The sequence below is a fragment of the Eptesicus fuscus genome, chromosome 13, assembly GCF_027574615.1.
Source record: "Eptesicus fuscus isolate TK198812 chromosome 13, DD_ASM_mEF_20220401, whole genome shotgun sequence".
In the NCBI taxonomy this organism is placed as follows: domain Eukaryota; kingdom Metazoa; phylum Chordata; class Mammalia; order Chiroptera; family Vespertilionidae; genus Eptesicus; species Eptesicus fuscus.
Window position 1 is genome coordinate 76,158,834 of NC_072485.1, and position 15,710 is coordinate 76,174,543.

A 15,710-nucleotide genomic window follows, 5' to 3' on the forward strand; every position below is an offset into this window, starting at 1 on the left:
AAAGCCCAATGCCCAATATTCAACCGCAGGCTGACTGTTAAACTGAGGACCGAGTTTGGTATAAGAAGTACTTTTATGAGGAGAAAAATTAATGTTGAATACTTTAATCTGGAGGGGGGAAAATGATTTGCCCAGAGCATCTAGAATTTCAAAAAACGAAACTATCAAACTGTCTTATATTAAAAAAGGAAAAAGAAACAAGAGAGAAGGATATCACCACCAACACAAACATCAAGTTTAAATATAAGGAAGGTAACTAGAAATTCAAATTAGGTAGGCTATCTCTGATTTTAATCGGACCATTAAAAAAAATTTCATTTTTAACTATTGTAGAATACAGTGACCAAATCCTGAGGGGGCGGGGAGGGGAAATATTCTCGCCATTAAATTAGTATGGTATATTTAAGAAGTCAAGTGTCATTTTCAAATGACAACCTCACAAATTATGACAAAGCTTTATCCAGACATATTTCGATCATAGCTCGGTTACAGAAAGCTTTTTATTTGTAATAAGAGAAACACTTTAGGAGAACGGGAAAGAAACACTTTTCATAAGACCTAAGAGTATATTCAAGACCATCTGAAATTACAGGGCTGGGTGAAGCTTCCTGAACATCTCAGCAGGGTATCATTCATGTGAGCGCAACTCAACAGGTACAGTGACATGTGACAGGAGGCACAATGTGACAGGAGGCACCAAATCATAACTGATCATCTGGGGAAGTCTGATGGGATCAGCAGAATTTTTGCAGTTTGGAGATATCACTGCATATCGCATACACTTCATCACATGAAATCACCAAATCTCTCTGTTGACACCTCACCGTGTCCATGGCAAACTGAGAAGTTATGCAATCAACAAATCCAACTCCTCAGCATTGCTATGGATTAAAAGCAGCCTGTATTCAAATGAGTTCTAACCCATGGCCATGGTTCTTACTGAGTTTCTAAGAACAGAGTTTAGAATCTGAGTTTAAGGCCAATACTGGACTATTTCTAAATGACTGCATTTGGAAATCAAGACCCTTGTACCAATCATTTCTTACTCTGGCAATTCCAAATAGCCTTACTTTGCAAACAGGTAATAAGAAATAATAAAACAGAAAATATTTTACTGCATTTTTAAATTCCACAGCTATATACTAAACTGAAACCTACGGGATACTCTATGCCTTTTGCTTTCAGGGAAAGGAAAGCTTGACCCAACAGAGACTCACATCATATCCGCTGTTACGAATTCCACGCCGGGGTCGCTCCCGCGTCACCAGAAGGTCCATCTCGGTTTCCCCCGGACTTGGGCTATTCAGAGACTGCCGGCTTCGGTAGACAGAGTTCTTCGTCTGTTGCCTGTAGAAAATCCAACAACTGTTATGATGCAGCAAATGCCCTGACAGATGGAATTCTCCACTGATCCAAAATACAGGCGGCCAATGAAGGGTTCGGTTGGATTCGCCTCACAAATCTCAGAATTGATGGTATTGGCTCCCCAGCCACCGGGGGCTATAGAAATAGTGGAATAAAGATTTTTTTTTTCTTCCAGATGTTATAACCATGTGGCTGAATTGTAAATGCTCTTTCATCTGGTAACTACAGTCCATCGCAACACTGCAACCTCATCTAAAATCCTGCTGATGGCTAGGCCAAAGGCTTCCCCAGGACCCTTTAAAAGAGCTAACACTGGAAGAACAAACTTGCTTCTGTTGACTGTTGACTCAGCAGCCTCCTGTTCCTATTAATCTTTCTGATTCTGCAGGCAGGGTTCCATGATGTGTTAATAAACCCTGAGGCTAATGGGGTGCTTAATACTGCCACTTCGATAGACTTTCTTTTCTACCTTCACCACAGTGGTTTCCCCTCTGGCCTACGGAGTCATGAACTAGAGGCAATTTGGGGCTCCTCCATCCATTGGTCCATCCGTCCACCCATATCTAATATTTACTGAGTACCTACTATGTTCCTGTCACCATGAAAGATGATGGAGGTCCACAGTGAACAAGACAGAGCTTACATTCTAGTGAGAGAGAGAGATAAACCACATGATAATTTCAGAGTGGCACGTGCTCTCTAAACAGGGTAAGGCCCTCGTGTAAGAAAAACAAGGAGATGAGAAGCACAACAAAACAGTTGTGGGGATGTAAAGTACTACATAGGGAATATAGTCAATAATAACTATGTATGGTAGCAGCTATGTGCTGGAAATATCAGGGGGAACACTCACAAAGCATATGATTGTCTAACCACTGTGCTGTCTACCTGAAACTAACACAAAATAATATCGAGTAAACTGTAATTGAGAAAAATTCTAAAAGCCAAAACAAAAACACACACAAATACCTGTTCATCTAGACTTCAAAAATGTGACACACACTTCAATAGCTGATAGCTCAATTTTGAACACATTTTAATAAACACTGCCTTTATAATTGTTCAGTGTACTAGTATGTATACATTTTGGGGGGATACCCTATATATGTGATATTCATATGTGTGTGTTTAATCAACGATAAAGTATAGTATTGTTGGCAATAAAAGCCTTATAATAATGTTCAGAAAAACAACAAGGGGATGTCGAGGTGTTGGAGAGTGGGAATTTTTGAGCATTCCAGAGAGGCCGTGGACTATGCCCCAGATAGAGTTGTCAGTGCTGACACCAGGCCAGGCCTTGAGATACGGTCTCATGGCCCCATCCCAGCACGTAGCCTTCTTTCACAGAACACTGTCGGCTTTCTGAAGAACAGGATGACCCTGTGAATAACATGGTCGTCATTGGCATGATCCTGACGTTGCTTGGGAAAAACTGTTTTGTCTTGGGTTACTTGTTCTGCAAAAACCGGATGTGGTTAATGTGCTTAAAAGCGGTCCTGCACAAAGGGTCGCTGCTGCTCTCTGGTCTCCCGGCGTGGAGAAAGGCAGAGCAGTCGCCGGGTCTCCCGGCCACCCGGCTAATAAAGGCTCCCTAAATTTTAATTTGGTCTGGGCTCCAGTGGTCGTTCACTCGCATCTGCTCCACAACAGAGGGTGATGAGGATGGGGACAACTTTAGATAGGATGGTCAGGGAAGGCCTCTCAGGAGAGGTGACAGTTCAGCCGAGTCCTAGAGGCAGCCACACGCCCACCTGGGCACCAAGCAGGTCGGTCCCAGGGGGCAGCCCGTTCAGAGGCCCCACTCGGCTCCCCCTTGGAAACGCCGACATTTGCCACCACTGTCCTGTTTCCACTCGTCGTTAGAGGAATTTTTTGAAGAGGAGGAAAACAACAGCAACAGATGAGGGTTGTGGCTTGGCTTTGCTTTTTTTCCACAGGAAGTAACAAAGTGGGGAGTGAGGCCCAGTGGGGACAGGCAACTTTCATGTGATCCTTGGAGTGACAAAATCACCAGCTTCCTTCTCATCCAACAAGAAGTTTCCCTCTGTTAATAACTTGCATTTTAGAGCATCTATCCTGAGAGAACTCCCCAGATACCACCTATTTTCTGTCTGGATTCTAACATGCTATCTATTCACGGGTTGAAGGTAAAACAGTTGCTTTATTTGTTCTCAGGGGCTTTGTGGGAAACCAGAAATCTGGCACGTATACACGCCTTTTCAAGATCACCCCCCCCCCCCCCCCCCCCCCCGAATATCAAAACATGGCAGTCACACCCTGTTAATCTAGACCAGACAATAGGACTCCCAAAGCAAAACACTACCCTCGAAATTAGCCCAGGGAATGAAACAGATACCAATAGACCTACGCCCTCACCACGAGGGCTTACACCTTTTTAGAGAGCACCTGTGATCTCCGCTTGCCTGGTACTCACATGCTGTTCTCTGTGGCATTCACTTACTCCAGGGGTTGGCATGAGAATCAGGCTGTACAATCACAGCATCGCACCCCCGGGGCCACAGTGATTGGTCAGAGGGAGTTGGTCCGAGGACACTGAATCCCCGGGCTTTTGCTAGAGCAACCAGAAAACAGGCATTCTCTTGGCATTGAGGTTTCTAAGAAGACAGACTATAAGCCTAGAGGTGCTGCTGCCGCTGAGAGGAAGAGCCTGCCTGAGAAGGAGCCAGCTAAGAGTGAAGAGAGAGCAAGACAAATATGGGAGACATTGCATGATCCCTGGGATCTGGCCACACCGGAAGCCCTGACCTTTCAATTAATGTTCAATAACAAATTCCCTTTTATTTAACCCGTTTGTGCTGGATTTCCATCACTTGCAACCAAAAGAATCCTGACTAATGTAAGAGTGTAAAGCCGGCCATAATAAAACGTGCCCTAGAGTTGTCTGCAATGAGAGGCTTCCTTTAGCAATGGAGCACAGCTCTGTAAAACAGAATCCGCCCTGAGTGATTTAAGAGAGACCCCACAGAACTCTCTCCCTTGACCTACTTACAGACCTTTTTTTTTTTTTTAAAGTAGATTTCACAGCTGCCCTGAGATTGCCAATTAGCCCATTTAGAAAAGATTTACTAATAAGGGTGGTTGGAATAAAACCCCAGGATTAGTAAAGTAGGTTATTTTGGAAGCATTAGAAATACAACGTGAGACTGTGGAAGCTCTTTCAGGAACCATGAGTGTGGGTGAGAGCTTAGATGCTGTAGTGCACGCTAGCAGCCTTTAGAGTACCCAGGCTGCTGTTTACTATGAATCGCAACTGAGCAGACCACCAGTGTGCATGGTGTGCAAGCAACTACTTAGAAACAATTAGGCTCCTAGGTAGAGAGATTACTTATTTTAACCAAATAGAGTTCCAAGAGGTGTATTAATTTCTTGTTGTTATTTTGCTTTATTCCTTAAAAGTCAATAAATTTGGAAACTTGCAAATTTGAGAAGTAAGTTTTTCTTACCTCTAAAAATATAATATGTCTCAATTCAGCCTCCTCAGGTACCGCCTTGTCTCATCCAGGTAGGCACCAACTAAATGGCCAATTCAGTACCTGAGGAGGCTGAATTGAAATGATAAATTCTGTTTGATTTTTAGGAGCTTTTAAATCCTACTATAGTTTAAGAAAGCAGTTCCCAATGTGTGTTCTAAAGAAAATGTGGTACACATATACAATGGAATATTACTCAACATAAAAAGAATGAAACCTTACCATATAATATTTTCTAGCCTGGATGGACCTAGAGGGTATTATGCTAAGTGAAATAAGTCAGATAGAGAAAGACAAATCCATATGATTTAACATATAGGTGGAGTCTAAAAAACAAAATAAATGAACAATCAAAACAGACTCATAGATACAGAGAACAGACTGATGGTTGCCAGATGGAAGCGGGTGTGGAGGATTGAGTGAAAAATGTGAAAGGGTCAAGAAGTAAAAATTGGTAGTTGTGAAGTAGTCACAGGGATGTAAAGTACAGCATAGAAAATACAGTCAATAATATCGGAATAAATATGTACGGTGCCAGATGGGTAGTAGACTGATCAGGGGGATCGCTTCATAAGTTATATAAATGAATGTCTAGTCACTAGGCTGAACATCTGAAACTAATATAATACTGAATGCCAACTATAATTGAAAAATTAAAAAAAAATGTTAAAGCTTCAGCGGAAAGTTTTGTTAATTTCTCAGATAGCTTCCAAGTTAAGTTCTCATTTGCACATGATTTGATTCCTTTTCTGAGTGTCAGCAGGAAACCCAGAAAAAAACAACCTCCCACCCTGTCTATGAAAGACTGCCGAACTGAAAGGTCTCCACATGCACAGTAAACGCTAAAGCCCCCAGCCTCCCCATAAAATCCCTATCTCCTCTTCTTTCTACAGTTATCAACACGGTGACACCAGCATTGTGTCCCCTGTCACAGTGTGGTGTCGCATCAACAGCTTGCCGTCCCTACCCAGCCTAATGAGAAGCATGTTCAATGAAGCACTGGGTTAACAATCCCTCATTTCTCTGTTGAAAACAAATTCTGTCAAGTCCATTCAAAAATGTTAGCCTCCCCTCCCAGCTTGATTTTGTGTCTTCCATCCAAGCCTGTCACATGGTCATGTCTGCTTTTAATAAACACCCACTCAGGCAGGAACGGCCCTGTCCCACCCAGTCTGGGAAGAGTGTCTGCCAAGGCCAGGGGGCGGGTCAGGGCATCGGCATGCTCTCAGCCAAGGCGCCATCACCAAGGAGAATGTATATTTGGGAGCCATGGTCTCAAACCATGAAAGCGTGTTTCTGAAGAAGTGCTTCGGGGTGGGGAGGAGAAGAAGAAAGATGGGCGCGCACAGCTTTGCTAGAACCTCTCTTCCTTGACCCAGCAGGTGAGACCACTCTCTGCTTAGCTGGCAACACAACTTGGAAGGATGACAATTCAAACCACCCTTGGGCCTAACCTGCCCTTGGGAGGCCGGGTCCCCTGATAGACTGTTATAGCACCTCACATTTCAACTCGCATCACACTTGTGAGTCATAAACTTTTGAGGTGGTTATCTTTCTCACCCAATTCGGACCTTAAGAGCAGCAATTGGGCTGTCTTGTCTGTCATAAAATGATGAATGAGTTGAATGGATGAGTGAGAAAAAGCAACATGACTGTGACAGTATTCAGCATCTTGTGTGGTGGCTAATACATAGTAGGTGACAACAAATGTCAAATACACCAACAAATCCATGAATTAAAGAGATGAACCCAGCACGGAGCTCTGAGTAGCTATGTGGTAAATACTTACCGCAGCTGAATGAAAAGGTGAGGCATGAAATTTGCTTTTCTTATGCAAGAGCCTCTAAAATAATTGAAAAAGACCATGCCCCTTGATCTGGAAGTTGCATAACCAAGGTAGGTGATAATTATATCTTCACCCAGCTCTGAAACAGCTAAAGTTTGAAAATATCATTAAGCGGAAGGACAATTATGGTTGTCCCAAGTATTTGTGGCTTCAATTTTATTCTCTTCCAGACTCATTCTGGAGCATGTGCTCGCACAAGAGGATGGTCTGGCTCAGTGGCCTTCAAAGATGACAGTCCTAAGCGAACAGATCAAGGGACCAGGACCGCACTGCCCAAGGCACCCTCTACCCTCATCCCACCAATGGCACAGCGACCTTCAAATAATTGCCTTACAGACCGCACCTGTTTTTAGACTCGGCGAATGGGGCACACAGTTCTGGGTCTGGATCCAACACGTGCTCGATTTCCTTTTGGGATTTCTCATACACCTTTTTTCTTTCCGTCTGGGCCTTGTTTGTCTCCACTGCAGGGAAATCATAATACCCCTTCCTCTTGGCTTTGAGGCGCAGCTTGTTCCGGTAGTGTTCGATGTCTGACTTCTGCTTCAGGGCTTTGTTCACCTGGGGAGAGAGATAGTCTCAAGCCCACACCTGACCCTGCACAGCGGAGGCTCACAACTCCAGGAGAAGTAATCCTAGGCTTCAGGTCCTGGCCTTCGAGCCAGCCAGACCCAACTGTGATCCCTTCCAATATCAGCTCACAACAGCGGGCCACAGACAACGTGGAGTCTGGCCCGCACCCATGTTGCCTGAGACCTTCCACCAAAGCCTCCTTCTCCCCAGTCTACCTGAGTCTGTTCAGACATAGGCCTGAGTCCACTCTTTTAGCTTTGTGTTGTGGACATTAAACCTTTTTTGTGCCCCCGCCTCCCGCGCCCTGCATGAGAGCCTCTGACTTAGCAGCCCCACTGGATCTTGGTGCCCAAATCTAGGTTCAGCCCTGAGGAACCCAATAATCCCCCTTGGCCATCAATCTACCTGGATGAGACAGGCGGTTCTGAACTGAGATGAACGGGGTGGGAGGGGGCAGCAGACATCCTGCTCCCGAGGCCTCTCCACACTATCAATCTGCATTTGAGTGCTTATTTTTGTCAATTTATACTTTTCTCAAGAGATAAAGAATTTTGAAGCCTTGTATGGCCACTAATGCCAACCAGTTTCTGCTCTAAAGGGCAAAGCCAATCTGGTCTTGTAGAATGGAACATACCTTTTGACCTTCAAAGATACAAACAACCCTAGCTGGTTTTGCTCAGTGGATAGAGCATCAGCCTGTGGACTGAAGGGTCCCAGGTTTGATTCCGGTCCAGGGCACATGCCCGGGTTGTGGGCTTGATCCCCAGTAGGGGGGCGTGCAGGAGGCAGCCAATCAATGATTCTCTCTCATCATTGATGTTTCTATCTCTTTCTCCCTCTCCTCTCTCTGAAATAAATAAAAAATATATTTTTAAAAAGATACAAACAGATGACTATGCTAAATAAACAACAAAGGATGAAGATGTTACACCCATGAATGAAACTGAATGGTGAAATCTGCCTGACACCTACTGGATGACATGGAGAACCATTAGTGCTGTTTGTAATCAGACTTGACTATATTAATATAACCATGTGTAGTGTTGTTATTATACTTTCTTTAAAATAATATTTTTTAAAAATATGCTTTTATTGATTTTATGGAGAAAGGAAGGGAGAGGGAGAGAGAGAAACATTGATGAGCAAATACTACTGATTGGCTTCCTCCCGCATGCCCTCCACTGAGGATCGAGCCAGCAACAGGGCATATGTCCTGACTGGGAACTGAACTAGCAATCTTTTGGTGTATGGGACAATGCTCAACCAATTGAGCAATGCTGGCCAAGGCTAAAATAATCTTTAAAAGAATTTCCTGTAATTCGTAAAAGGAAAATTCACCTGGTGCATATTATCAACCTACACAATATGAGGTCCAAGGTTCACTATCTTAGATATTGTAGTTTTACAATGTTTGAAGAAATAATAACTGGAAGACATTTTTTCCCCTAACTTTTGCAAAGATTTCCCCAGTTGGGGCCCTAATTCTATTTTTAGGCTGGAAGAACTTCACTGTTCCTTCATTCTGCTTGCCACTGCAAAATCTAGTAAAGAAGGAAGTTAGCGTAACATCCTCTGGGCCAGGAATCCTGTTTCTGGAATCTCAGCTAAAGCAACATTCCATGAGAGGTTCAAAGTCAGAGATGAAAGTTAATAATCACTAGCAATCAGACAGATCAGGATCAGGTACTTCCTGATATGATGCCCACAAAAAGGCATATCACTCTTGTGGTTATGCCAAAAATTGCATAACCTCAATCCCGTCACAAGAAAACATCAGACAAACTCAAATTGAGAAACATTCTACATGACAAGTGGCCAGTACTCTTCGAAAGAGTAATGGTCATGAAATACAAAGAATGGTCACAAAGAATGACTATCCCAGACTGGAAGAGACTAAGGAGACAACTAAATGCCATGTAGGATCCTTGACTGGATCCAAAATGCGAAAAGGACATCAGTGGGAAAACCAGTAAAACTCAAAGAGTATTGTACCAATGTTAATTTCCTGGTTTTGATCATTATTCGATGGTTCTGTAAGATGTTAACATTAGGGTAGCTATGTAAAGAGTGTATAGGAGGCCCTGCCTGGGTAGCGCAATTGGTTAGAGCAGTGGTCGGCAAACTGCGGCTCGCGAGCCACATGTGGCTCTTTGCCCCCTTGAGTGTGGCTTTTCCACAAAATACCACGGCCTGGGTGAGTCTACTTTGAAGAAGTGGCATTAGAAGAAGTTTAAGTTTAAAAAATTTGGCTCTCAAAAGAAATTTCAATCGTTGTACTGTTGATATTTGGCTCTGTTGACTAATGAGTTTGCCGACCACTGGGTTAGAGCATCATCCTGATCTGACAAGGTTATAGGTTTGATTCCAGGTCAGGGCACATATGAGAATCAACCAAATGGAACAACAAAGTTGATATATTTTTTTCCCCTTCTCCTCTCCTCTCCCCTCCTCTCCTCTCCCCTCCTCTCCTCTCCTCTCTCTCTCTCCTCTCCTCTCCTCTCCTCTCCTCTCCTCTCCTCTCCTCTCCTCTCCTCTCCTCTCCTCTCCTCTCCCCTCCCCTCCTCTCCTCTCCTCTCCCCTCCTCTCCTCTCCTCTCCTCTCCTCTCCTCTCCCCTCCCTTCCTCTCCTCTCCTCTCCCCTCCTCTCCTCTCCCCTCCCCTCTCCTCTCCTCTCTCCTCTCCTCTCCTCTCCTCTCCCCTCCTCTCTCCTCTCCTCTCCTCTCCTCTCCTCTCCCCTCCCCTCCCCCCCCTCTCAAAATCAATCAATAAAATTTTTGTGCTTTAGTGCCCGAAAGTGATGAAGAGGAAGGCGCAGTTCTATTTGACAGTGTATAGGAACTCTGTACTATTACTAAAACTCTCTTTTTTTTTTGGCTTAAAATTATTTCAAAATAAAAGTTTTTAAAATTATTAATTGAAGTGATATTTATAATAACCAAAACCAAAACTGGAAACAAAAACATACCTGGAAGGTTTGAACAATGGGAGATGAGTTTTTTAATCCATGGCAAACCTTCTCAACTAAGTCATTAACAATGATCATCAGCAAGACAATAGCAACACAGCAAATGTCTAACATTCAAGATGATGGGATTCTAAAATATAAATGAATTTGATCAAAAGCTTGAAGAAAAGTTGTAAGAATGAAAACAGAGGATATGCTAGAATAGTGAAATTATAGTGATTTTTCTCTCTTATTTTCTGAACTTTCTACGTTGCTATGTTTTCTTTAAAATAACCTTTGTGAAATCATCATTCTCTATATATGTTACAATTCTTTTCAGACTCTTAGGAAAATGGATGACCACATGATATCCTTAGAAATCCTTCTAAAAGCAGCCAAAGGGTGGTTTCAATCTTGCTCCAACGAGTGAAATTCATTTCAAAGCCTATGTAGCGGGCACATCCTTGTTTGAGTGACAGGATCTTCTCCAGTGCCCTCTCACATTAACCCCTTGCATTCCCACTACAACTGGCATCCGATAATGAACAGTTTAGGAGCGTTATCAAGGAAGGTCAAAGACTATATGTGGGGAGGAGTTTCTGATGTTTCTCTTCATAACTACTGTTTTTAAAAAGCCCCCTCTAGACTTTCTAGAACGAAGGTAAAAAAGATGCTCTGAAAACATCACCTAACGAATTTGTTTTGGGTGACTTGTGCCCCGATTCATTCCGCTGAGCCTGTGCACACAGAGGTGGAAATGACCGAGGGAGCCCTATGTACCTGGACGCAGCCTGCCCCCGGCATTCCCAGGTGGTGCTCCTGGCCGCCTGGGCTCTCTCCCGTTCTGGGTGCTCAGGTGCTCACCTCACCGTTGAGCGCTGCGGCCTCCTGGCTCCGGTCCGGGGTGGGGTGCACCACGGGGAGGGCTGTGGGTTTTACTGCGATGAGCTGCACGGATCCAGAAGACGAGTCAAAGGGATCAGCAGCCGCCTTGCCAGAGCTGTCGAACAGAACCGCGCCTTCCTCTTCATCACTGGCGGGCACTAAAGCACAAATAAACACATCGGTTTTATGGCCGGAGGGGAGCCTCAGGAACATGGGGGGAATTATGTGTGATGCTGACAGCCCAAGGACATGACTTTACTCAAAACGACCTCAGAAACAACAGGGTCTGGTTCTGTGCCAAGGGCTCACTGCTACTCAGGTATTTCTTTTCAACGTACGGCCTGCTGTGCTATCCATGGGTAGGAAAGAATTTTAAAAGTCTGAATTTAAATGGCAACAACCATTCTTTTCAAACTTGTGACAAACACCTTTAAAAAAAAAGTAAATTTTTTTTCTCCATGTTTGAGTCAGAGATGGAAAAAAATGCCACTTGGCCAAACGTGGAACTCTTCTTAAAATATGACAATCCATTGAATAACAGCATTCAGTTCAATCTCTGCCACCAGAGTTACCCATTTTTGCACCATGTTAAGGTCAACCAGCCACAGTAATTGCAGCTGACACTTTTTTTCCCCCTTAAAGACTGACTCTCAATGATTTGAGTTTTAGTTTCTTTCATTTGTCTAAAACAAAAGAAAGCTAAGAAATAACCACCAGAGAAACTAATTTAAAGCTACAGACAACTCCCCTAATTAAACAGAGCAATTTTCACCTACGCTCTTTTGCATTAATTCTCGCCTCTGACAGATAATAATTCTACTGCGATTGCTTCCAGAACTAAGCTGACAGAAGGGGTTCCAGGGCCGGTGGTACTTGCTGATTTACTTCTCCTTAAAGCATCTTCCCATTAACTGACTATAAGAATGACAGTTTATTGAGCATGGCCGGGCGAGAGATAAATTAAGCCCGTTCAAGCAACTAAACCAGCAGGCAATTTAGGAACAAAATAGGTGTTATTAAAATACGAATGTAATAGAAGTGTATTTATCTTTCCTTCTGTCTGCTCAAGAGATTGGGATGTTATTTAAATCACTGAGAAACACATAGTTTGTATCCTTCTGTCGCTTGCCATAATCACAGAACATTTGTCTAATTAAGCCAAGTAAATTGTGGCTAAAACGCTTCAGAGTCTAACAATGGCTATAATTGGAGTATTTTTTTGGTTCTGTGGACTTGCTGGCAAATAGCAGGCCACCAAACTGCCAATGACAGAGGACAATCTCTACTCAGACATGTTTCCAGATGCATAGGAGTTTTGCAGGACACTCTAGTCTGGCCCCCATTATCTCCCACCTGGACACCTGCTATGAAAGCCATCTATGGTACCCAGCCTCCCAGACGATTACCTCCTCAGAGTCACAGACACAATGAATAGGACCGACCGGTGTAACCAAAAGGAAATTGCAGAAATGACAGTGTGCTGCTTCCATGGCTAGGTCATTAACACACATTGTGGCTTCCACCTTGCTCTCTCCTGGACCCCTTCCTCTGGGAAAAGCCAGCTGCCATGTTATGAGGACATTCACGTAGCCCTGTGGGGAGGCCCATGTGGCAAGAAAATGAGACTCCTGCCAACAGCTATGAATGAGCCATCTTGTAAGTGGATTCGGCAGGCCCAGCCAAGTCTTTAGAAATGACGATAGCCCAGACGGTGACCTCATGAAATTCTGAGCCAGAACCACCCAGGTAAGCCACTCCTGAGTTCCTGACCCACAGACATCATCCAACACCATAAATGCAGATTGTCGCTTTTGGTTACTAGGTGTTGGGGTGATTTGTTACGCAGCAACAAGTGACTAATACATCTCCTAAACAACCCCCTCCTCCAAGCTTCCAGGCTTGACCTCCTAGCCCTAAAATGCATACTCCACCAGCAGCCAGGAAGGATCATCTTTTTAAAAGACAACCAGGTCACAATACTCCTTTGACCAGAACCCTCTGGAGGCCTCGTGTCTCTCAGAATAAAACCCAGGCCGCCCAGGTTCTGTACAGTCTGGTCCTGGCGACCTTGCTGAGATCATTCCTCCCTCTCCCCTTCGTCCCCTCTCCAGCTACAGCAGCTTTTCGAACACAGCAGGCTTGTTCCCGCCTCAGGGTTTTGTTCACTTTGCTCAGGAAGCTCTTTCCCCAGTCCTTTACATGCCTGGTTCCTTCTCAGTTTTCAAGTTGCTGTTTGAAAGAAGACTTTCCTTGCCCACTCGTCTAAAACAACCTGCCTCATCACCCTGTTACAGTTTCTTCACAGCATGCAATGCTATTGATTTGTGTACTGACACTAGAATATAAGCCCCATTCTTGCCCATATTTTTTAAAGGCAATACCTATTGCCTTTAATAACGGCTCATAGGCAGCTGGCTTTCAGCAGGGATTTGCTGAGTAAATGATGAATAAGGGAATGACTAAAATTTCCTGACTTGGAAAGGAGATGTTAGTACCTGCAGAACAGGTAAACATGTGAAGAGATGGTACTTCATATTTTTATTGCTTCTGGGCTGTGACATCCTCACTGCCCGCCCCATGGACAGGATAAGGGGAGGAGCATAACTCCAAGGAGACAGAAAAAGGATGTCCTGGGCACTGTACAATAGTTCTTTTATCATTCTCACTGTCAGAATAGTCAAATTCAGATTTGCACAATAATTCCTCTTGGTTTAAGAGAAAAATAATTAGTGATCCTCCCCCCCCCCCCAAGACTATATGGAAAAATACATTAAAGGGCATTACATTAAATATTAATACTAAAATGCTGTGTGAGTACAGCAGGTTCATGGGAATATTTAATGCATAATTAGTCCCCAAAGAAAAAGCACCAGAGAATGCTAAACAAAAGGGCCACAGTTAAACCGCTGAAGTGTCCTAGATACCATCGCCGCCATCACAATAAATGCCATCATCACAGTAAATGCCGCCACGCGGATCTGCTTGTGCCTTAGTTGCAGTGTTGGTCTGAACTTCTGCAAATCAGGCTAGGAAGGGAGATTTCGTTTCTTGATGTTTATGTTACATTGGCATGGCGGGGGAGGAGGGAAGCCCTCCCATTTGAGGCAGATAATGCTCTTGAACAATGCACGCTCTTCATTTCTGGAATTTCCCTGAAAGCTTAGAGACTATTTATAACCAGCGTCACTGCCCTCTGGTGTTTATCAGATAATAAGCAAGTCTTCACCTCGCTGGGAAGGCACAGACAGAATGAAAACTGAAGCTGTGTTTCTGAGCTAATATCTCTGGCACGTCTCTCAGTGACTTAAAGGAAGGTGCACAGTTAAGGGTGTATGGAAGTTTTTGCTCTTAAATGACTGAACATTTAAATATATATAGTATGTCCTCGTCTGGAACTCATTTTTAACTTGTTTCCCGGAAAACACTTTTTCCAAGGTGACATTGGTTCTTTTTTTATTTTTTAATTCCGGAAAGAGGAAGGGAGAGAGAGAGAGAGTGATAGAAACAACAATGATGAGAGAATCGTTGATTGGCTACCTCCTGCACGCCTCCTACTGGGGATTGAGCTCGAAACCCAGGCATGTGCCCTGACCAGGAATCAAATTGTGACCTCCTGGTTCATGGATCAATGCTCAACCACTGAGCCACACTGGCTGGGTGACATTGGTTTTAATTCAGAAGTAGAAGTGTCTGTATTTGGTTGAAAAAAATGCCAAATTCTTTTGCTTTCAAAATCCTAGCTGTCATCTCTGTCTTTCCCATTTATATTTAAACACTAAAGGCCTGGTGCATGAAATTCATGCACGGGGGGAGGGGGGGGTTCCCCTCAGCCCAGCCTGCACCCTCTCTAATCTGGGACATCCCTCTCACAATCCTGGACCGTTGGCTCCTAATCGCTCACCTGCCTGCCTGCCTGGTTGCCCCTAACTGCCCCCCACTGCCAGCCTGGTTGCTCCTAACTGCCTCCCCCCCGCCGGCCTGGTCACCCCTTACTGCCCCCCCTTGCCGGCTTGGTCACCCCCAACTGCCCCCCCGCACTGGCCTAGTCGCTCTCACTGCCCTCCTGCCAGCCTAATTGCCCCCAACTGCTCCCCCTGCTGGCCTGGTCGCCCCCACGGCCCCCCTGCCGGCCTGGTCGCCCCTCACGGCCCCCCCGCTAGCCTGGTTGCTCCACGCAGCCTGCTGGTTCAGTTGTTTGGTCATCCCTCACTAACCCCCCCTGCCAGCCTGGTCGTAGGCAGTCATCTTGTGAGTGTGTAATGGTCAATTTGCATATTACCTCTTTATTATATAGGATTGTCCTGAAACAGACTTTAAAGTAGGGAGCTAATGAGGCCATTGAGCTACAAGGACCCACTCAGCTGCGTTCCTGGAGGGATAATGTCTTTCCCTTTTAAAGGTCTTATTTTCACAAAAGTGGAAAATCACAAGGTACACATGCAACAAAACTGGTGGGAAACTAACAGTTTTAGAATGACAGCCCGGAACATTAACATTTGTTAATTAACCTTCGTAACTCTAACCTCTAGAATGGATACCGAGCCATAGAACAACAGTATCTGAATATTCCACACCAAGAGAATAGTCCATTCTCAGAGACCACAGTC

The 15,710-nt window shown here is 44.4% G+C and overlaps 2 protein-coding genes across 2 annotated transcripts in view; one reads left to right on the plus strand and one right to left on the minus strand.

The window, feature by feature from the left end:
• The window catches only part of LMO2 (LIM domain only 2), a 208,958-nt gene that overhangs the window by 142,913 nt on the left and 50,335 nt on the right, over positions 1 to 15,710 (plus strand). The window lies entirely within an intron of this gene.
• Positions 1 to 15,710, minus strand: part of KIAA1549L (KIAA1549 like) — a 93,839-nt gene that overhangs the window by 27,288 nt on the left and 50,841 nt on the right. The window contains exons 13-15 of the mRNA XM_054725430.1: positions 11,083 to 11,261; positions 7,046 to 7,263; positions 1,218 to 1,347 (exon numbers count right to left, since the gene is read on the minus strand). Coding sequence (XP_054581405.1) covers positions 1,218 to 1,347; positions 7,046 to 7,263; positions 11,083 to 11,261 — 527 coding nt within the window. The remainder of the gene's footprint in view (positions 1 to 1,217; positions 1,348 to 7,045; positions 7,264 to 11,082; positions 11,262 to 15,710) is intronic.